This window comes from Musca autumnalis, unplaced genomic scaffold, assembly GCF_047663935.1.
Source record: "Musca autumnalis isolate F117 unplaced genomic scaffold, ASM4766393v1 scaffold_5, whole genome shotgun sequence".
Lineage (NCBI taxonomy): Eukaryota > Metazoa > Arthropoda > Insecta > Diptera > Muscidae > Musca > Musca autumnalis.
In genome coordinates, this window is record NW_027412088.1 from 31,266,810 (window position 1) to 31,291,262 (window position 24,453).

The window sequence follows — 24,453 nt, forward strand, 5'->3', positions numbered from 1 at the left end:
TGGATAACGTGGATAACATTTTCTCGTTATTTGGATAATGCGGATTACATCTTCACGTTATTTGGATAACGTGGATAATATTTTGAGGTGATTTGGATAATGTGGATAACACCTTCACGTTATTTGGATAATGTGGATAACATATTCACGTTATTTGGATAACGTAGATAACATGTTCAGGTTATTATAACATTTTGAGGATATGGGCCATTATTACATGTGTTCTTTTACTATCTGATGGATTTGAAAATGCAAAATAAACTAATTTGGAGGCATAAAAAATATAATTTTCACATTGAAAGTTAATGAAAAGAAGCTCCTCCTTGAAATTCCATCATCACTTTTAACTTTAGTTTAACCGCAACGGTATAAATCTGTTCGGTAAATCCAAACTATAACAAAAGAAGACTTATAATAATGGGGGTATGTATATATGTATACAACGTGGATAATATATTCACGTAATATGGATAACGTGGAAACATTTTCACGTTACATGGATAACGTGGAAACATTTTCACGTTACATGGATAACGCGGATAACATTTTGAGGTAATTTGAATAACTTTTTCACGTTATTTGGATAACGTGGATAATATTTTCTCGTTATTTGGATAATGCGGATAAAATTTTTAAGTTATCTGATAATGTGGATAACATATTTATGTTATTTGGATAACGTGGATAACATCTTAACGTTATTTGAATAACGTGGATAACATTTTGAGGTTATTTGGATAACCAGGATAAAATCTTCACATTATTTAGATAACGTGGATAACATTTTGAGGTTCTTTGGATAACTTGGATAACCTTTTCACGTTATTTGGATAAAGTGGATAACATTTTCTCGTTATTTGGATAATGCGGATATCATTTTGAGGTTATCTGATAATGTGGATAACATTTTTATGTTATTTGGATAACGTGGATAACATCTTGACGTTATTTGGATAACGTGGATAACATTTTGAGGTAATTTGGATAACCAGGATAACATCTTCACATTATTTGGATAACGTGGATAACATTTTAAGGCTATTCGGATAACGTGGATAACATTTTGAGGTTATTTGGATAACGTGGATAAACTTTTCATGTTATTCGGATAACGTGGATAACATGTTCAGGTTATTATAACATTTTGGGGTTATGTATACAACGTGGATAATATATTTACGTAATAACGTGGAAACATTTTCACGTTACATGGATAACGCGGATAACATTTTGAGGTAATTTGGATAACTTTTTCACGTTATTTGGATAACGTGGATAACATCTTCAAGTTATTTGGATAGCGAGGATAACATGTTCAGGTTATTATAACATTTTGAGGTTATGTATACAACTTGGATAATATATTCACGTAATATGGATTACGTGGAAACATTTTCATATCCAGGTTATTTGGATAACGTGGATAACATTTTCTTGTTATTTTGATAACGTGGATAACATTTTCTCGTTATTTGGATAATGCGGATAACATTTTGAGGTTATCTGATAAGGTGGGCTATTTGGACAATGTGGATAACATATTCACGTTATTTGGATAACGTTTTCAAGCTATTTGGATAATGTGAATAAGATTTTGGATAACGTGGATAACATCTTTACGTTATTTGGATAACGTGGATAACATTTTGAGGTAATTTGGATAACCAGGATAACATCTTCACGTTATTTGGATAACGTGGATAACATTTTCAGATTATTCGGAAAACGTGGATAACATGTTAAGGTTATTTGGATAATATGTTAAGGTTATTTGGATAACGTGGATAATTTTTTCACGTTATTTGGATAACGTGGATAACATTTTCTCGTTATTTGGATAATGCGGATAACATTTTGAGGTTATCTGATAATGTGGATAACATTTTTATGTTATGTGGATAACGTTTTCAAGCTATTTGGAAAATGTGGATAACATTTTGGATAACGTGGATAACATTTTGGGGTTATTTGGATAACGACATGCATTTTCACCTTATTTGGATAACGTGGATAATATATTTACGTTATATGGATAATATATTCACGTTATTTGGATAAAGTGGGCAGCATTTTTACGTTATTCGGATAACAATTTCAGGTTATTTGGATAAAGTGGATAACATTTTAAGTTTATTTGGATGTGGTAACATATTCACGTTATTTGGATTACGTCGATAGCATATTTGCATTCTCTGGATAACACGGATAACATATTCAAATTATTTTATAACGTGGATAAAATGTTTAGTTTATTTGGATAACGTTGATAACATATTCACGTTATTAGGATAATGGGGATAACATTTGCACATTATTTGGATAACGTTGGTAACGTGTTCACCTTATTTGGATAACGTGGATAACATATTACCTTTGTTTGGATAACGCGGATAACAAATTTACATTATTTGGATAATGTGGATGACATATCCACATTATTTAGACAATGTGGATAACATCCACGTTATTTGAATAACGTGGATAACATATGCATTTACGTTATTTGAATAATGATGATAACATTTTGAGGTTATCTGATAATGTGGATAACATGTTTATGTTATTTGGATAAAGTGGATAACATCTTCACCTTATTTACATAGATAATGTGGATAATATATTACCTTATTTGGATATGGATAAAGTGGATAACATATTCCCATTATCCGATTAACATAGATAACATATTCACGTTATTTGGATAAAGTGTATAACATTTTTCACATTTTCTGAAATCGTAATTTTTCCTAGAATTCTTACCTTTGAGCAATTCGTATTCGATAAGTCTATTGATTTTGTTTGATGTCCGGATAATTTGCGTATCGGCGATGGACCATCCAACTCAAGATTGTCCAGCATTTGGACCATACTGTGGCGGCGGGATAACGTTACCAATGATTGTCGATGTTTGGTGTGATGACCACCTTTGCCGGTGCGTAAATTTATTGCTTTAAAGTGATTTTGTACGGTTAGACCCAGTTCGGGGCAGGAATCATCATCCATCTAAGATAAAGAAACACAAATCAGTAACAAATAGGCACGGAAACATAATCTTTCCAATAAACTTACCAATACTTTAGCGTCCTTAAACATGGTAAAACCATCACAGCCATTATAAATATAACTTTTAATACAGATTTTATATTTTTGTTCCATATTTAGATACTCATCGCCCACTTGCACCAGTTGGGGATCAATTCTCTGACCCGGGGGTTTGGAGGGATCAAAGGCAAATGTTACACCAGATACCTAAAATGAAGTGAAGAATATATTAGATAAGTGGAAAAAGAAATAAAACAACACTTTTTTACCTGAGGAAATCTACCCTCCAGTTTAGGATAGCCTGATACTGAGTTCTCTAAAGCCTCGTATAAACATTTGCCTGTGATTTCCAACAAAATCAAAGGATCCCGCATTGGTATAATATTCACCAGATCTCTCATTGTAAATGGACCCGGCGGATGTATTTGATCCGATCTAAATGTACCCGAATTTATTAGAGCCACATCTGCCCCCGTTGCCGCCAATGCCACATCACACACCCAATCACCCAAATTCGTTTCTTGGGTACGTATTGTGGAAAACCGACCATCCAGTTCAACACCAAAGGTACCCAAAACTTCAGTCATTTTAGCCTCTATAACTTCTGAATATGTTGCCAATACTTTTTTCAGCTCCTCATCCTCGGCATACTTTGCCGTTACATCAACCGGTTCTACATCGATTTTTAGCTTGCCATTTTCATCGCGTTCCTTGTGTATTGTGATTTTAGAGAATTGCCGAAAATCTGTACCGGATTTAATGATTTTTATGCCATTGACATCTTTGATTTCATAGACATGATCGTGGCCACCCAAGATGAGATCTATGCCGGGACAATGTTCGGCCAAATTAATATCGTTCGGTGTTCGCATGTGCGTCAGGGCAATTATCAGTTCACAGCCTTCGTTACGTAATTCTTCGGCCAGCTTATTGCCAGCCTGTACATAATCAATGTAGGTTACCTCTTTGGGATCGATTGTGGGTAGCGTCTCAAGCCATTCCTTTTCGACCAAGCCAATGAGGCCGATTGAAATTTGATTGTGAAAAATGTAATGGGAAATTTTACCACCACCCAACGGCCGTCCCGTTTCATTGTCTACGACATTTGACATTAGCCATGGGAAGTTGGTTTTTTTGATGAGTTCGACGAGGACGTCGAGGCCGTGATCTGAAAGAAGATAGAAAGGGAAAGAAAGTTATTAAAATGTTGGTACTCAGTGGTTGTCGGGGGAGAACAAGTAATCATTAAATGAACCCAGGCGGCGCGTACTTCGATACAAGTTTGACCCGAAACCACATAACACCCGTGTTCCGGGCAGCGGCTGCCACCTCAGTGTACATACATATGTTTGTATTTTTAAGAAGCATATCACGGAATGCCTACTCCGGATTATTTTAGTCCGAGCACATACGGAGGAGGAGTTTGTTACGTCCGCTTCCACCACACCTAAACAAACTTCGGTGAGAAGCAATAGATACCGCGAGTGGGCGCATCTTTGGATTTGTCTAAGTTAGAGACTACGACAGTGACTATATTGCTGCACGCTGCGTAAACACAGCCCCAAGTGAGTCGTCGCAGTTATCAGAATACGAGATTCCCTCGCAGTCCTGCCAACAGCAGCCGTACACGCAGCACTTAACACCAGCGTTGCTGTTCCAGTCCCTGAAATGCATCCTTTTTGCAACTGAATTGCAATGGACTTCGAGGTAAGATCGAGGAAATAGTGGATTTTATGAGTCGGAAGAATATTATGGTCGCGGCGGTTTAGGCGTTGTGATGGCTTCAACGTACTTAGGAAGGATTGCACCAGAAGTGCAGGTGCGGGATTAGCATTCCTATTGCACCAGTCTGTTCAATACAGACCTAACTTGCTTGAGCCTGGCTCTAATGACCTGCGTTCATGGAATTTAAAGGAGTAGCTGTCGTATACATCCTGCCGATATATAAATAGCTGTACTGTAGGCTATATCGATCGATCTGGAGATAAGGAGCCATGTAGACACCGCCTCTATAAGCAACTCACAGCACGCCTATATCAAAGGCAAATCTGTGGATTCTGCCTTGCATGAGGTGGTTGGCTTCATTGAGAGGAATATGGAAAACTCAAACTTTACCTTGGCTGCCTTTCTAGACATAGAACTTGAGTCCATAAAATTTTCACTTAAGAAAGTTAACACACCTGAACCTCTAACTTGTTGGATAAATAATATGCTAGAAAGCAGAATTTTAAACTCCAGCATTGGGGAGACAAAAATTAGGAAAACAGTAACTAGAGGCACACCCCAAGGAGGGGTGTTCTCACCGTTACTGTGGCTACTTGTTATAAACAATATTTTGAATGACCTGGACAATCAAGGTATAAAAGTTGTTGCCTATGCGGACGACGTAGTACTACTGATTTCCGGTAAGTTTCCGTCAACCATTTCGGAGCTTATGCAGGGAGCATTATCGACGCTGTCGCGCTGGGCTAAGGTCAATGGCCTTGCAGTAAACCCAACCAAGACAGAACTGGTAATGTTCACGAGAAAGCGTAAGCTCGGCGTATTTGAACCACCAACACTGGATGGAGTGCAGCTTCAACTCTCGCCCGAGGCAAAGTACCTTGGCACAATCCTGGACTGTCAATTGCGATGGAACAGGAATGCTGAGGAGCGGGAGAAGAGAGGATTGATTGCACTTTATTCATGTAAGAATTCTATTGGGAAAAGTTGGGGTCTAAACCCATCGATTATACACTGGTTGTATAACACCGTGGTTAGATCCATCTTATCCTATGGTTCTCTTGTTTGGTGGCACTCACTGCGCCAAAAATCGACATCCAGTAGGCTTGACAAAGTGCAAGGAGCTGCCGCGATTCTCATAACTGGAGCCACCAGGAGCACACCCAGGCTGCTCTGAACGCAATGCTGAACTTAAAGCCACTGAGTCTCAGCATTAAGTGTCAGGCAACTCGCAGTATCCTACGGCTGCATGAACAAGATCTCTAGCGCGGTTGTGCCTATGGGCATGGTTGCATCCTGAAAGAATCAGGTATAAATGTGAACCAATACGGGAAACTGAGCGACTATATATCACCAGTAACGATATAGACGTCGTTATACCTAGTAGAGACGACTGGAACCGCAGTACCCCCCTCTGGACGGTCTGGCTTTTTATACAGACGGTTCCAAGATGGAGGAAGGTACCGGGGCTGGCGTCTACTGTGAAAGGCTATCTCTTGAGTACACCTACAGGCTAGACAGCAAATGTAGTGCCTTCCGGGCTGAAATCTTCGCGATTTGGAAGGCAGCGGAATTGATAAAAAGTTTGGATGCAGAAATCTTTGAACCGGTGACTATCTTTGTGGATAGTCAAGCAGCTCTTAAAACCATCAAATCCTGCAACATCAAATCCGATGTCGTCCTTAAGTGTAGATCAGCCTTGGGAACGCTAACTAACGGCTTTCGGTTATGCTGGGTACCAGGACACCGCGACTATATGAGTAATGAAAGAGCAGATGAATTAGCAAGACGAGGATCGCAGTCTACAGATCTAGCTATCGCTGACTCCATCAAACCACCCATTTGTCATTTCTTCCAAAAAATTTAAGCGTTCTCTGACGAAAGAGCCAGTGAATTGTGGCATAATGAACCTAGGTGCATTGTGGCAAGATCCATATGGCCGTCTCTGTCAGTCACAAGAACGAACTCTCTGTTGAACCTGAGTAAAGCTGAAGTTAGAGTAACGACGGGAGTCATTACTGGACACTGCTATATCAGGGCCTTTACCATTAACTGCCTTTACTGACTACTGCAGACTATGTGAGGATGAGGAGGAGTTGATAGAGCACCTCCTGTGTCGCTGTCCAGCCCTGGCTCGTAGACGACATATGTAGGTTAGTAGGTGTTCACTTTCCACCGTGTCTAACTTTCTACTCAACTGTGGAACCTGCTGTGATCTACAACATCATCAAAAATCTGAAGTGGCTGGGACAGCGCAACCTGAACGCGTAAATTATGTTTTTCAAATATTCTGCCTCCCATCAAAGAAAAATTTTTTCCCTTCTCTAAAACTATTCCTCCCCTCATAAACTTCCTGTAATTTATTTGCTCTTTATTTTTTAATAACTTCCTCTTTTTATTTCTTCCCTCTCTCCTCCCTTTTCCATCTCCTCTTTTCTTTACAGCTTTTCCCTCTTCTCTCTACTAGATGATCACAATGGACCGGAAGGTCTCCGAGTGACGCAGTCACAATTTAGTGGCTGCACATCCCCAAACCTAACCTAACCTAACCCGCTTTTGGAGGGTCATAACCAACTGGTCTTAGGGGACTTTAAAACTCATCATGATTTGTGGCATTCGGTCCTCGGAAATGACCGCTCTGGTCTGGTATAGTGCTGGTTGAGCAGATTGATAGCTCTACTGTTTGCACGGTCAATGAGGACATCATGTGTGGAACTGCCGATGTAGAGTTACATAACGTCATTCCGCCGATAAATCGTTGTACTCCAGGTTATAGGTCTAACATTAGCCTAATTTTTGAGGGTCATAACCGACAGGTCTAAGGGGACTTTAATGCTTATCATGACTTACGGCATAACCAGAGGAGTATAGTGCTCGCTGAGCAGATTGATAGCTTTACGTTTCAATGAGTCAATGAGGACGCCCCTACCAGAATTAGCGGAGAGTGTCACAGTTCGCCAGACAAATTATATCATCTGTGTCGGACAAATTACATCATCTGGCAACTCGTAATTTCTCTTGGATCAGATCATCTCCCCATAATTGTCTCCATCAGGAGACGGCCCGATTTCATCACCTCTGAACTCCGCACTTTCATCAATCACGGAAAAGCTAATTGGCCTAGTTTCAGAGAGTTCACCAGTCGCCGCTTCAGAGAACTGTCAAACCCCTCTGAAGTTCGGGTGGCAAAGACGACGTTCCAAGACATAATCACAGATGCTGCAGCCCAACGCTATATAACTGCTTAACGAATACCCGAAGTGAGACCAAATTTCCCAGCAGGTGCGACTGCATTAGCAAATGAACGTGATGAGCTTCGTCGTGCCAAACTCAGTGACCGCAGGAAATCAGGGAGCTGAAACTGGAAGTTAACAGGTTGGTCGGTGATCATAAGCGGATCAATTGGCTAAAGCATCTGAAGAGTTGCAACATTGGACCCGAAATAAGTAAATAGTAGGCAACGGTTAAGTCGCTCTTGAAACCTGGAAACAGGGAAGAAAGATAGGAACTCAGTCACGTTTGGCGACATTACGCTGACTGATCCGAACAGAGCTCCGAAATACTCGCTAGAATTCTACTCGCGAGTGAAATTCGAGCGAGTTAAGCGGGAGTACTCGCGCGATTATAAAAAAATAAATCGGGTATACTCTATTTTTACTCGTTACTCGCGAAGCATATTTCAGACTTGTTCGTTTTTACTCGCGAGTGAAAAGTGTTTGCGAGTACGAGTACTTGAAGAGTACGAGTTCTGCTAGAAAAAACGAGTGGGAGGAAGGAGTTCGGAGTTCCGAAAAACTTCCGACCAACCTCTTTCGAACTTCGGAACAACCTCCTCTGGACCTCCGACCACCCTCCCCTGGACTTCCGACCACCTTTCTCCGAATTTCGAACAATCTCCTCTGGACCTCCGACCACCCTCCACCGAACTTCCGAACAACCTCATCTACACCTCCGACCACTATCTTCCGAACTTCGGAACAACCTCCTCTGGACCTCCGATCACCCTCCTTCGAACTTTGGAACATCCTCCTCTGAACCTCCGACCACCCTCCTTCGAACTTCGGAACAACCTCCTCTGGACCTCCGACCACCCTCTTCCGAACTTCGGAACAACCTCCTCTGAATCTCCGAACAATTTGCTCTTTCCATATTCAGTCCACAGGGACATCAAAACCTGTTCGCTACTACACACAAACGGCAAAAAAATATTTTTTTCACTCGATTTTACTCTTCGAGTAAACTCGTACTCTATTTCGAGTACTCTTATTTTTAAACCAAGAATACCCGCGAGTGCTCCCAAATAAAACAAAAGAGTAAAGAGTAAACTTCTTGTAAAACTCGTACTCTTCGAGTACTCCCACTCGCAGGTATTTTTCACTCGCGAGTAAAAACGAGCAAACCGGACTTTTTACTCGCACTCTTCGAGCACTCCCCCTGCGAGTACTTTTCACTCGCGAGTAAAAACGAGAAAATGGGAGCTCTGGATCCATTGACAACTTGTCGAGCACCCCGGGAGTGACAGGGCGAAGAGAAGAATACTACGTCGCATTAGATTTCTATCTGCCGCGGATAAACCACCACAATTTACAATGGATGATGGGAGTTATTCCGAACGAAAATTTACCGTGAGTTTGGTCTTTCCGCCTTTCCAATTAAAGGGAGAGAGTGAGAAAACCCACGCAGAATTTACGTTCAGAATAACCTCCGCTGTTGCTAATGCAATCAGGAACGCTAAATCATCCAATGCTTTGGACCCTAATGGAATCTTCATGGTAGTGATAAAATAGCTGGATGAACCGTGAGTTGAGTATCTTATCCAAGTTCTCAACCTGTCGCTAGCCACCCACAGCGTTCCCGAAATCTGGAAAATGTGTTGGTTGGTCCCCCAACTGAAGCCAGGCCACAATGCCAGCAAAAGTGAAGAGACCGTACGGACCCATTTCGATATTGTCGCCCGTAGCAAAGACTCTTGGGTCTTTAGTCCTACCCAGCATCATAAATAGCTATCCAGTTGCCGATTATCAGCATGGATTCAGTAAGCAACACAGCACGACAGATGGCGTGCAGCGCATCTCCACACATATTAGCCAGAGTGAAGTATAGATCCATTTCGATATTGTCGCCCGTAGCAAAGACTCTTGGGGCTTTAGTCCTCCCCAGCATCAGAAATAGCTATCCAGTTGCCAATTATCAGCATGGATTTCGTAAGCAACACAGCACGACACATGGCGTGCAGCGCATCTCCACACATATTAGTCTAGAACTCAACCAGACCAAGCCGTGCGATCGGACAGGGTTGGTGGCGCCCGACTTATAAAAAGCTTTTGATACTGCCAATTACTTCAAGCTGTTTGGGGGCATTAAACAGACCAGCCTCTGGTCTACTTTGAAGCCTTGGATAATCAATTATATGTGTGGAAAAAAAAATATTCGAAGATTCAACCAGAACAAGCCTTTCGATAGGACAGTGTTGGTGGCGCCCAACTTGTCAAATTTTTTGATACTGTCAAACACTCCACGCTGCTTTCAGACATTAAGCAGACAACCTTCCGGCAAAGTTTGAACGTGAAATTCAGCAACAAGAAGCCGAAGCCCCTAGAGTGAAACATGGAGTACCACATGGTAGGGTGATATAGCCGGAACTGTCTAACATCCACTTTTCCTGTATTGCAACCCCTCCAGTGTTAGTGGCGCCCAACTTATCAAATTTTTTTGATACTGTCAAATACTCCACGCTGTCCTCAGACATTAAGCAGACAACCCTCCGACGAAGTTTGAACGTGAAATTCAGCAACAAAAAGCCGAAGCCCCTAGAGTGAAACATGGAGTACCCCATGGTAGGGTGATATCTCCGGAACTGTCTAACATCCACTTTTCCTGTATTCCAACCCCTCCAGACGGCATTGAAATCGTAGCGTATGTGGATGATTGTACGATCTTTGCATCAGATAGCTTCTCTGATGTCATTTGTGAAGAGTTGAATTCCTATTTGACTCATCTAACCACCTTCTCCATGTGAGGAATATGCAAATATCCGCCACTAAATCTACGGTCACTCCGATCACCACAAGGACTGCAGAGGTAAGCACTGAGTTGAATGTCATGGTCGATGGTAGCGGAATTCTGACCACTAACTATCCTCAGATTCCTGGGTGTCACATTTCGCCAGCATGTTCACGACGTCCGTGCATGCCACATCTATCTGCGACAAGCTGAGATGTGAGGACAAGATGCTCAAGTCTCTAGCCGGCAGAGAAATCATGTTGACCACATATAGCGCGATAGGCCGGTGCAACGCAATGGAAAAATATTCAAACCTGTCAGAATGACGCGCTGAGAACTGCAACAGGGTGTCTCCTGATGTCTTCAATGTCGCGCTGACATCTACATAAGGAGACAAAGATTCTTTCAGTTGCATGCACTCATTGTAGTACTTGCTGAATAAGAAACGCCCCCCTCACAGGCATGTCAGGAGGTATCTTTATGATCTAGAAAGTGAGGTCCAACGTTACATATGATAAAAATAATTGTGTATAATTATATGCCGTTAATTGCTGAGTGAGCTTTACGTATTCTTTCTCTGAATTCTTTGCGGCACAATTTTGATAAATGTAACACCACCTCACAGCAGATATTCTGATGAAATTTCATGAAAGACAAGTTAAAGTTCATGTTTTGGGTTCCTAGCTGTAAACAACCAAAATTGCCATTAGAAAAAAAAAATCCCCCGAGAATATTTAACCTATGCGCAACTTTTGAGGTTTTTGTTTTGATTCTAATCCACGAGAATAAGAAGAACAACAAGAAGATGAAAAGAAAGTCACCGCTACTGATAAGAAATCAAAGCTGTAGAAGTTCAAGCCTACACGTCTTCAACATAATTTTATTTTGAAATGTGGGCAGTATATAATAAGCTTTGGTCAGATTGCAAAGCCACATTTCATTGGAGACGGATTAAGAGAGAAGCGACGAAAAATAAAAAGTGATTCAGAGCTAAACAAAGAATTTCACATTTGCAGAAGAAATTTTAAAATTATTTTCAAAAATAAATAAAAGTGAAATTTAAGTAAATTAATAAAATGAGAATCCTTCCCATACTCTTCCTGTTGCTGGCCTTGGTTGTAATAAGCCAGGCGAGAAGCCATACTGGGCATCATGGTGAAAAATCTGGACATGGTAGACTACATGGATTACATCGCCATCGTGGTTCTATAACACATCATAGACGCCTTAGAACCCATGGACCCATTTGAGACGTGCTCACCATTTTGGCCTACGTAAATCTGTTGTAGATCAGCCCAAAGCCCTGGTTAAACCGGTAATCGCTCTTAAAAATAACAAAAAAGAAAAGGAAAGTGAGGAGGAGCTGGCAAAAGTTGTTGGCGGTGACAATAAGGAAGTTCAAAATCAAATGGGACATCATGGTTTCTGGGGACGTTTTAAACATTCAAGACATTCCATGCAGCATTCGGAACACAATCACCAAAAATCAAGTGAAGAAAATCACGACGAAAATGCTTTGAATGGTACTGAGGAAAATCAGGAATCTCAACATCGTCACCATGGTGGCCGTCATCATCACCATAGACATCATAGTGCATCTAAGGATGAGACAAATGTTGAAGTAGCTGATAACAAAGATGAAAATCAAAATGATAAAACAAGTGAGGAAAATCAAGGTGTAGATGACAACCAAGAATCTCATCATCATCATCGCCATCATCATGGTCGCCATGGTGGTCACCACCGCCATCACCATAGACATCATTATGAAGCTAAGGATGAGACAAATGTTGATGAAGCTAAGAATGAAACTGAATCCAAGGAAAATGGCGGTGATCATCATCACCATGGACATCGTCATCATCATGAAAACAATATGGAAAAGAAGGATGAACAAGCAAATCCTCTGGAAGAAAAGCATGTCAATCCAAATGCTGATAGTGATGAAGAATATTTTGGAAAACATAAACATTCTAAGACTGATACATTGGACGCAGATAAAAAGGATGTTGATACCAGCTCTTCAAATGAAAATAAGGGAACTACCGAAAAAGTTCTGCTTGATGAGAAGTCTAATGTCACCGAAGGTATTGCCACAAATGTTAATGTATGATCAGGCAAAATAGAATAAATTAAACGCAGGGAATATTACGTAATAAGGCAAAACATATTAACATTTCTTGAAGATAATATATATGTAAGTCCAAGTGTATCCTTTCTAAAGCAGAGGACCACCAAAACCTAAGTTCGAATACTCTTTGCCATGTAAAGACATTAATGTGAATAAAATAGCTGCCTATTGTATCTCTTATTGTTTATTATTTCTGGACACCAACAGCAACTACGAGCGTTTTCAGTTCTACGTGTTCACCCAATTGAAATTCAGAAATTCCAAGTTTTTTCCAAAAAGATACTTTCGATTCAAAATGATATACCTTTGAAATAAAATCAAAAAGTTATCACCCTAGTGCACATACTCACACTAGCCTAAAGGCTGAGGATATATTATTAGGCTTATCAGGCGGAGAGGAAAGAGTATGGATGAGCCCAAAAACAGAATTTTCTTTACGGTAATTTCGTACGAGAGATTACGAACTAAAGAAATGCCACAGCTAACACAAGGACACTCTGCGAAGTTGGAAAACCATCCTTATATCCATAGGACATAACACTTAACCTGAGAATACAGTAAACATTTGCGCACATTTTTTGGTAAAGCGCGGACAAAAAAGAAACAACAACTACATTGAGACAATAAAACTAACACGGAGCGTTGTTGTTGTAACAGCACATAATATGTTTGTAAGTTCGTTTTTCTGCTTAATCTGGTCCTGGGCCTATCTACAATTCAAGAACCGCGGCTGTTTCGATGGGATGTAACCACAAATCTACTGGTATTAGTTGAGTAGCTATTGGCTGGGCAGTTGAAATGGTAAAGTATGTCGTGCGGGACTGTGTGGCTTGCTATAAAAGTGTTTTGCACGGTGTCATCAATCCTTGGCCTATAGGAATTTAGATGGCTGCATCATTTCGAGCGTCGTGCCAGCTGACACCCCTCAGCTGCAATGGATGGGGTATGTTCTCAGAGGACCGGATTCACACGGAAGTTGTATATGGCATCCGCGACTGGATCTGTGTGAATGCTAAGCAAACATGCTTGATAGGCTTGTTCTCCCTTGTAACGGCGGATCACCTCTCTTTCTAGATCATGAAGATCCCTCCTGACATGGCTGTGTGGGGGTTCTATCATCTATATGATGATTAGGATGACACTCACGGTACACCCAACTGCAACGTGTCGATACCATTGTGTTGCTGTACTGGAATAATCTTTTTCTCGCCATATTGTAGATGGTCCACTGAAGACATGAGGAGGCATCCTGTTTCAGTTCTCAGGGCGGCATTCTGACAGGTTTAAATATTTTTACATTCGCGGACCTATGCCGCATAGCTTACCCAAGACCCACCTATCGCGATATAAATATGTGGTCAACAAGGATTTCTTTATCTGCACCCTAAGTGCCGGCTTGGGACTTGAGGACCTTGTTGCTACATTTCAGCTTGTTGCAGATAGCTGTGGCATGCGTGGATCCTAATTCTGCTACCATCGACAATGACATTCAACTCAGTGTTCACCGCTGCAGTCCATGTTGTGAACGGAGTGGCCGTAGATTTAGGCCGGATATTTGTATACTCCTCGCATGGTGATAAGATTGATCAAATAGGACTTCAGCCTTTCACAAATGACATCAGAGAAGGTAACTGACGCCAAGATTGTACACTCATACGCATAACGTACTATCTCAAAGCCGTCTGGAGGGGTTGGAATACAGGAGAGGTAGAGATTAAACAGTTTCGGAGATATCACTTCACCTTGGCGAACTCCCTGTTTCACTCTGCAGGACTTGGGCATCCTGTTTCTTAATTCAACGTACGTCTGGCGTCCATATATAAAATTTCAAACTTGGCCGAAGGGTTGTCTGCTCAATGTCCCCAAACAGTATGGAGTGCTTGACACTGTCGAAGGCTTCCGGTGGGCGCCACCATCACTGTCATATCACACGGCTCGTTCTAGATGAGTCCTCGACTAATATTTGTGAAGAAGGCGTATAACGCTGTTGTGCTGCTTACCCAAGCTGATGATCGCCGACTGGATAGCTATTGCTGATGCTGGGGAGGAGTAAAGCCTCAAAAGTCTTTGCTACCGGTGACAAAAGCGAAATGGTTCCGTACGGTCTCTTCACTTTTGCTGGCATTATGGCCTGGCTTCAGTTGAGAGACAACTCAACCCATTTTCCAGATTTCGGGAACAATGTGGTTGGCTAGCGACAGGTTGAGAACTTTGGTGAGATACTCGACTCCCGGCTGACCCAGCTGTTTCAGCATTACCATGGCGATTCCACCAGGGTCCAAAGCTTTGTTGCTGATTGCATTAGCAACAGCGCGGGTTATTGTGAACGTAAATTCCGCGTGGGGTTTCTCACTCTATCCATTTAATTGAAACGGCGGAAAGACCAAACTCATGGTGAATTTTCGTTCGGAATAACCCCCATCATCCATTGTAAATTGTGGTGGTTTATCCTCGGCAGATAGAAATCTAATGCGACTTACTACTCTTCTCTTCGCCCTGTCACACACGGGGTGCTCGACAAATTGTTGATTAAAATAACTTGCGCACCTTTTCGGATCAGTCAGCGTAACGGCGCCAAACGTGACTGAGTTCTTCCTTACCTATTTCCAGGTTTCAAGAGTGACTTAACCGTTGCCCACTATTTACTTATTTCGGCTCCAATGTTGCAACTCTTCAGATGTTTTAGCCAATTAATCCGCTTATGCTCACCGAACAACCTGTTACCTTCCAGTGTCAGCTCCCTGATTCCCTGAAATCACTGGTGTTGGCCCGACGAGGCTCATCACGTTCATTTGCTAATGCAGTCGCACCTGCTGGGAAATTTGGTCTCACTTTGGATATTCGTTCAGCAGTTATATAGCGTTGGGCTGCAGCATCTGTGATGATGTCTTGGAACGTCCTCTTTGCCACCCGAACATCTGAAGCGGTGACTGGTGAACTCTCTGAATCTAGGCCAATTAGCTTTTCCATGATTGATGAAAGTGCGGCGTTCAGAGGTGATAAAATTGGGCGATCTGCTCATGCAGGCGATTATAGGAAGATGACATGACCCAAGAGGAACGATGCGTTGGTTACCAGATGGCACAATTTGTCCGACCAGGTGACACTATGGTTATGTCTGGCGAACTGACAATCTCCGCTAGCACTGGTGGCTCTAATTTGTCAGCGATATACCCCTCTGGTCAGAATGAGCACTAAAATCCCCTAAGACCAGTCTGTTATGACCCTCCAAAAGTGGGCTAATGTTGGGCCGATGACCTGAAGTACAACGATTTATCGGCGGACGTTAAGTAACTCTACATCGACAGTTCCACACATGACGTCCTCATTGTCCATGCAAACCGTAGAGCTACCAATCTGCTCAACCAGCACTATACCGCTCTGGTCATTTCCGAGGACCGAATGCCACAAATCATGATGAGCATTAAAGTCCCCTAAGACCAGTTGGTTATGATCCTCCAAAAGCGGGGCAATGTCGGGCTTATAATCTAGTGTACAGCTATTTATCTATCGGTAGGATGTATATTGCAGCTGACAGTTATTCCTTTAAATTCCATGAACGCAGGTCAGATTCAGATCACGGCCTTGATGTCCTCGTCGAACTCATCAAAAAGACCAACTTCCCATGGCTAATGTCAAATGTCGTAGGCAATGAAACTGGACGGCCGTTGGGTGGTGGTAAAATTTCCCATTACATTTTTCACAATCAAAGATTATTTTTGAAGCACCTTTAGGCTGGAAAACGTGGATTTTTAAAGAATATTTTTTGAAGAACATTTAGCCTAGACCAACTGATGGTGGTCAATCTATTAGCTTCTGGTGTCAATAATTTACTCCTGATTCAGACTTTGTACAAGTTGAAACAAGGTTTTGTGTCTTCCAGCTATTCTGTGTGCCATGAGAATGTGTAAAAAGTACCCTGGAGGAAATCTCTACAGTAAATCATTATTGACATACTATTGACTTTGTCACCAGTACTACTGACCAATCATACCTTAACCAATGCATATTTATATCCTCAGCCTTTAGGCTAGTGAGGGTATGTGCACTAGGATGATGACTTTACGACTTTATTTCAAAGGTATATCATTTGGAATCGAAAGAATATCTTTCGAAAAAAATGTTGAAGTTCTGAATTTCTATAGAACTGAAAACGCTAGCAGTTGTTGTTGGTGGCCAGAAATAATAAACAATAAGAGATACAATATGCAGCTATTTTATTTACATTAATGTCTTTACATTGCAAAGAGTATTTGAACTTAGGTTTTGGTGGTCCTCTACTTTAGAAAGGATACACTTGGATTTATCTATTATCTTGAGGAAAATTAAAGATATTTCTGGCTTACACTTAATGTTCCCTGCGTTTGATTCATTCCATATTGCCTGATCGTACATCAAAATTAGTGGCAATATCTTCGGTGACATTAGATTTCTCATCTAACTTTTTCGGTAGTTCCGTTATGTTCATTTGAAGCGGTGACATCAACATCTCTTTCATCTGAGCCCAATGTATCATTCTTAGAATGTTTATAGGTGCAACGATGACGAGTATGATATCCATGATGTCCATGCCACTTTCTATGTTTTCCAAAATATTCTTCATCACTATCAGCATTTGGATTTACATCCTTTTCATTCAAGGGATTTGCTTCTTCATCCTTATTTGTCATATTACTTTCATGATGATGGCGATGTCCATGGTGATGCCGATCAGCATGATGGGTACCTTGTTGTTCCTCATTTCTTTGTTCATTTTCCTTGGGTTCAGCTTCATTCTTAGCATCATCAACATTTGTCTCATCCTTAGCTTCATAATGATGTGTATGGTGATGGCGGCGGTGACCACCATGGCGACCATGATGATGGCGACGATGATGTTGTGATTCTTGCTTGTCCTCAACACCTTGATATTCCTCTCTTGTTTTGTCATTTTGATTTTCAGCTCCTTCAACATTTTTCTCATCATTCGATTTACGATGATGTCTATGGTGATGATGACGGCCACCAAGGTTACAATGTTGAGATTCTTGATTTTCCTCAGCACCATTCAAAGCATTTTCGTCCTGATTTTCTTCACTTGATTTCTGGTGATTGTGTTCCGTATGCTGCATGGAATGTCTTGAATGTTTAAAACGTGCCCAGAAACCATGATGCGGCATTTGATTCTGGCCTTCCTTATTGTCACCGCCAACAACATTTGCCACCTCCTCCTCCACACTTTCCTTTTCTTTGTTGGTATTTTCAAGTGCGATTTCCGCATTAACTAGGGTTTGAGGCTGATCTACAACTGATTTATGTAGGCCACGATGGTGAGCACGTCTCAAATGATGTCTATCATAGTGATTGACATATTGACCATAGGGTCCATGGGATCTAAGGCGTCTGTGATGTGTTAAAGAACCACGATGGCGATGTAATCCATGTAGTCTACCATGTCCCGATTTTTCACCATGATGTTCTTTATGGTATCTTGCCTGGCTTATCACAACCAAGGCCAGCAAGAGGAAGAGGATGGGAAGGATTCTCATTTTGTTAATTTACTTGAAATTTCACTTTTATTTATTTTTGAAAATAATTTTTAAATTTCTTCTGCAAATGTGAAATTCTTAGCTGTCTTTGGATTGCTTTTTAGTTTCTCACTTCTCTCTTAGTCCGTCTCCAATGAAATGTGCCTTTGCAATCCGATCAAAGCTTATTATATACTGTCCACATTTCAAAATGAAAATTATGTGGAAGGCTTGAACTTCTACAGCTTTGGTTTCTTATCAGTAGCGGTGACTTTCTTTTCTTCTTCTTGTTGTTCTTCTTATACTCGTGAAACGGAATCAAAACAAAACCCTCGAAAAATTGCGCATAAGTTAAATGTGCTCTGGGGGATTTTTTCTAATGACAATTTTGGTTGTTTACAGCTTCTTCCGAAATATGCAGTTGTTGTTTTAGGAAGCCAAAACATGACGTCTAACTTGTCTTTCATGAGATTTCATCAGAATATCTGCTGTGAGGTTGTGTTACATTTATCGAAATAGTGCCGGAAAGAATTGAGAGAAAAAATATGTAAAGTTCACTCAGCAATTAACCGCATATAATTATACACAATTTTTTTTCATATTTACATCCATGTTGTTGTAACAACATATGATATGTTTTTGTAACTTCGTGTTTCTGCTTAATCTGGCTATGGGTCTATCTCCAGTTCTAGGAATGTGGCAGCTTCGATGGGTTGTAACCACAAAGCTACTGGAGTTTGTTGAGTGTCCTCGATCAGTATCCTATAGGACTTTAAATGGCTGCACTATCCCGAAGATAGTTTAGCCAAAACTAACTAATCTGTTTTGTCGTGATAGCTGACACTAATTAGCTGCGATAGATGGGATATGTTCCCCTAGGATCACATTCACACGATAGTTGTTTATGGCATCTGCGACTGCATTTGTGTGAATGCTATTCAAACCTGTATGATAGGCTTGCTGATCTGGGGGTTCTCTCTTGTCGAACCTCTCCTTCTAGATCATAAAAATCCCTCCTAACATGCCAGGTTTGGGGTGTGGTCCTAACCGCCATATGGTAATTAGGTAACACCCAAGTCAATACTGCCACGAAATCATGCCATTGTTTTGCTGTACTGGAAGAATCTTTGTCTCCTCATTTAGATGGTCCACTGAAGACATAAGGAGTCAACCTGTTGCAGTCCATAGAGCGTCATTGTGGTTGGTTTGAAGACCTCTTGAGGTCTTCTATATACAACAGAGGACCTTTTGGGGTCTTCTATAGACAACAGAAGACCTCTAGAGGTCTTCTATAGACAACAGAAGGCCTCTTGAGGCCTTCTTAAGACAACATAACACTCTTGAGGTCTTCTATAGGTAGCAGAAGACCCCTTGAAATTTTCTAGAGACAACAGAAGACCTCTTGAGGTCTTCTATAGAAAACAGAGGACCTTGGGGGAGGACCTTGGGGTCTTATAAAGACAACAGAAGACCCCTTGAGGTCTCTTGGAGTCTTCTGTAGGCGACAGAAGACTCTCGAGTTCTTCTATAGACAACAGAAGACCTCTTGAGGTATTCTATAGACAACATCAGACCTCTTGAGGTCTTCTATAGACAACAGAAGACATATTGACGTCTTCTACAGGCAACAGAAGACCTCTTGAGATCTTCTATAGACAAAATCAGACCTCTTGAGGTCTTCTATAGACAACAAAAGACCTCTTGAGGTCTTCTATAGACAACTGAGGACCTCTTGGGGTCTTATATAGACAACAGAAGACCTCTTGAGGTCTCTTGGAGTCTTCTGTAGGCAACAGAAGACTCTCGAAGTCTTCTATAGACAGCAGAAGACCTCTTGAGGTCTTCTATAGACAACAGAAGACCTCTTGAGATCTTCTATAGGCAACAGAAGACCTCTTGAGGTCTTCTATAGACAACATCAGACCTCTTGAGGTATTCTATAGACAACATCAGACCTCCTGAGGTCTTCTATAGACAGCAGATGACCTTTTGAGGTGTTCTATAGACAACAAAAGACCCCCTGAGGTCTTCTATAGACAACAAAAGACCTCTTGAGGTCTTCTATAGACCACAGAGGACCTCTTGGGGTCTTATATAGACAACAGAAGACCTCTTGAGCTTTTCTATAGGCAACAGAAGACTTCTTGAGGTCTTCTATAGACAACATCAGACCTCTTGAGGTCTTCTATAGGCAACAGAAGACCTCTTGAGGTCTTCTATAGACAACATCAGACCTCTTGAGGTATTCTATAGACAACATCAGACCTCCTGAGGTATTCTATAGACAACATCAGACCTCCTGAGGTCTTCTATAGACAGCAGATGACCTTTTGAGGTCTTCTATAGACAACAAAAGACCCCTTGAGGTCTTCTATAGACCACAGAGGACCTCTTGGGGACTTATATAGACAACAGAAGACCTCTTGAGCTTTTCTATAGGCAACAGAAGACTTCTTGAGGTCTTCTATAGACAACATCCGAACTCTTGAGGTATTCTATAGGCAAGAGAAGACCTTTTGAGGTCTTCTATAGGCAACAGAAGACCTCTTGAGGTCTTCTATAGACAACAGATGACCTCTTGAGGTCTTCTATAGGAAACAGAAGACTTCTTGAGGTCTTCTATAGACAAAATCACACCTCTTGAGGTCTTCTATAGACAATATCAGACCTCTTGAGGTATTCTATAGACAACATCAGACCTCCTGCGGTCTTCTATAGACAACAGATGACCCCTTAAGGTCTTCTATAGACAACAAAAGACATCTTGAGGTCTTCTATAGACAACAGATGACCTTTTGAGGTCTTTTATAGGCAACAGAAGACTTCTTGAGGTCTTCTATAGACAACATCAGACCTCTTGAGGTATTCTATAGGCAACAGAAGACCTCTTGAGGTCTTATATAGGCAACATCAGACCTCTTGAGGTCTTCTATAGGCAACAGAAGACCTCTTGAGGTCTTCTATAGACAACAGAAGACCTCTTGAGGTATTCTATAGACAACATCAGACCTCTTGAGGTATTCTAAAGACAACAAAAGACCGTTTGAGGTCTTCTAATAAGACCTTTAAAGACAACAGCAGAACTTTTGAAGTCCTCTAAAGACACCAGAAGGCCTCTTGAGGTCTTCTATAGACAACAGAAGACCTCTTGAGGTTTTCTATAGACAACAGAACACCTCTTGTGGTATTTGTGGGAACTTATGTACATATGTAGTCCAACCCATTTTCTCATCTTCAACTTACCAAAATCATGATTTCCAAATACGGCACAGTGTGTTCCAATTTTATTGAGTACAGGTACCATTTGTTCACCTTGGGTGAAGGTGCTTACTGGAAAACCAAGAAAAAAAGATTCATTAATTGAAAATCCTCGATAATCTATCTCTAAATTGTCTCTACTTACGCATACTGGGCGAAAAAATATCACCACTAAATAGGACCAAAGGATCATCAACATCAAATGTCCTGACAGCTGTACAAAATCTTGTTGCCCCACCAATGGGCTCAACTTCTGTCGTAGGATCAACATTATAGACATCATTGTAATGCAGTATGGTCAATGGTTTGATTTCCTGTTCTGATGACATTTTCAATAGGACTTTTGATTTTTCCAACTGGGTTATAATCGATGTGGAACGATGATAGCCGGCGGTAAAATTATCAATACGGCCGCGGGCCCGAGGACTTTGTGGTTGACTGAGAGAGGGTCGTGAGTTGCGTGATAGATCTTGATTTGATAGGGATTTTGTGTCGTATTTGGTTTCGTCTGTTACACCGCCACCACCAGCTGCTGAAGAGGAAGATGTTGGCGATAGTAGTTCTGGATCATCCAAATCAAATTCGTTGGAGAGGAAATTCGGATTGGAACTTTGGATTTGTGTTACGGCACGTTTACCCGCTTCACGTACCTCTATGGAAGCCTGTTGGGAAGGGAAGAGAGAATTTGTTATTGGTTGTATTTTATGGTAGGTTTGTTTTTTTTTTTTTTTTTTTTGGATAATTCCAGATAGAAAGCCTTTTTACAGCATACACAAAACACACACCTCGATTCGATACACAGCGAGAAAACACACAAACAGTACAAGAAGAGGAAGAAGGTAAAGGGAAATCTATAACACAAAACAAAGCTAATAAAAATGTTGGGGAAATCCCCTTTTTTGAAAATAATAAAATTACTTTCCAATACTTCAACTCAAAAGGAAAAATAACTCGTTCAAGCCAATAACAACAAAAAATCGGAAATTATTTCTACATAGGTACAGTGCGGAAACATTAAAATAAGTGCAACATTTTCACATGTACAGTGTTTGGGCTCCGTAGCCAGTCACTGAGAAAATATCTTTAAAAAGAACAATTTTCAACGATGTCGGAATGTTCCCCTTCAGTTACAGTGACTGACTGGACTGTCGGTTCGAAGTCCACACTCAATGTTCCTTGATTTAGGTACATGTGAAAACGATAAAACAATTGGTCATCTTAAGGGGGATTTACAGGACAATAATTACGACTATGGTGTAGAGTTTCTAAAAATCGGTAGGTCCCATGTAAACCCCTCTCGTTCTCAATTGTCGTTTTTCAGGAATCCGACACAAAAAGTTTCCTGAAAGAAAAATTGGGGTTTTGTAAAGCTCCCTTCTTTAAGCATGGCCTCAATTTTTCTTCCATTAACATTTCTGTATCTGAAATTCTTAAATTGGTTGGAACATTTTTTTTATAGATTTCCACCCAATATTGAAAACCAAAAATTCAAAAAATAACACAAAGTGACAAATCTAAAACACAAAACAATACAAAAATTGGTACAACACTGAGATAGAGAAATAAGTTTAGAAGTTTATTTTTTTTCTTTTAAGCATAAATTTCATTTCATCCACCTGTTTTAACCATCCAACCACATTCCGCAATCCTTTTGTGACCTCGGTTGCTTCATTGATTGCCGTCGAACTGTGTTCAACGATATCACCCAATTTCGTTCGCATTTGTCCCGATTGTGATGTAATATCGGCCATGATTAAACTGCTACACGTGTGAGAGGTAGGTTTTTTGGTTGGGTTTTGGGAGAAAATTTGGAAATTTTAATAAATATATATTTTTAAAATTTTTTTTTTATAAAATAAAAAATGCAAATACAAATTGTGTTGTTGTAAATAAAAAGTGGTGGTCTTCAATTGAAATGATACGAGGTTGCCAATTGGAATTAAGAGAAAATAAGTAACAATTATTCAGTCGGTTGTTCCGAAAGCTAAATAAAGAGGTTTCCAATTAGAGGTATTATTTTGGTATTCAAAATAACAGTACATTTTTTTAAGATAAATTATCGGATGTTTATTTCATAATACGGAGGAAGGTTTGCCATTAATATTGAACAAGAAGGAAGAAGTAAGTTTGGCCGCGCCGAACTTTTTTTACCCTCCACCGTAAAATATTCTGAACATATGTGGAATAAATAATTTTTCTTTATGTTACGAAAGTGCCAATACCCACAATATTATGTGGGGAAGTTTTTTGACCCTGGGAAAAACCAAATAACTTATTTTAGCTAATTCAGCTAACAAAACAAAAACATTGTTCCACAACATCCCATACGGGACAAGGGAGACTTCTCTCATATCAATGAGTGCACCCCGATTCATATTAAGCTCAATGATATGGGACCTACTGTTTATCGCCGAGTCCGAACGGCGTGCCTTAAGACACCACTTGTAGAGAAGTTTTTCAAGGCTGAAATACTCAGGAAATGTCGCCAACATTACTGAGGGGTATTTTGCCACCGTTGAAAAATGTTTGATGTTGCCTGGCCGGGGAATCGAACCACTGACCTTCTGCGTGCAAGGCGGGCGTGCATACCATTGCACCACGGTGGCACCCGCTAATTCAGCTAAAAACTTGAAAATATCTGAAATCCGTCTATATGGCGGCTATATCAAAACGTTGGCCTATGTCCACAATTTTTTAGGTATTTTACACACAAAAGAAGACCACATAAGGTAATCTAAGGCTAAGAGAAGACCTCTTGAGGGCTTCTACAGAGAAAAGAAGACCTCTTGA

The 24,453-nt window shown here is 40.7% G+C and overlaps 1 protein-coding gene across 22 annotated transcripts in view; it reads right to left on the reverse strand.

Moving 5' to 3' along the window:
* The window catches only part of LOC141386613 (snake venom 5'-nucleotidase), a 133,172-nt gene that overhangs the window by 5,836 nt on the left and 102,883 nt on the right, over nt 1-24,453 (reverse strand). For 13 of the 22 annotated variants that reach the window (XM_073955517.1, XM_073955519.1, XM_073955518.1 and 10 more), the window contains 6 exons: nt 23,280-23,424; nt 21,809-22,325; nt 21,649-21,735; nt 3,312-4,210; nt 3,070-3,249; nt 2,761-3,003 (listed from right to left, as the gene is read on the reverse strand). In XM_073955517.1, coding sequence (XP_073811618.1) covers nt 2,761-3,003; nt 3,070-3,249; nt 3,312-4,210; nt 21,649-21,735; nt 21,809-22,325; nt 23,280-23,414 — 2,061 coding nt within the window. In that variant the 5' untranslated portion in view covers nt 23,415-23,424. Of the gene's footprint in view, nt 1-2,760; nt 3,004-3,069; nt 3,250-3,311; nt 4,211-21,648; nt 21,736-21,808; nt 22,326-22,448; nt 22,515-22,581; nt 22,629-23,279; nt 23,425-24,453 lie in introns of those variants that run through there. The other 9 variants (XM_073955523.1, XM_073955522.1, XM_073955511.1 and 6 more) reach the window with 2 other exon arrangements.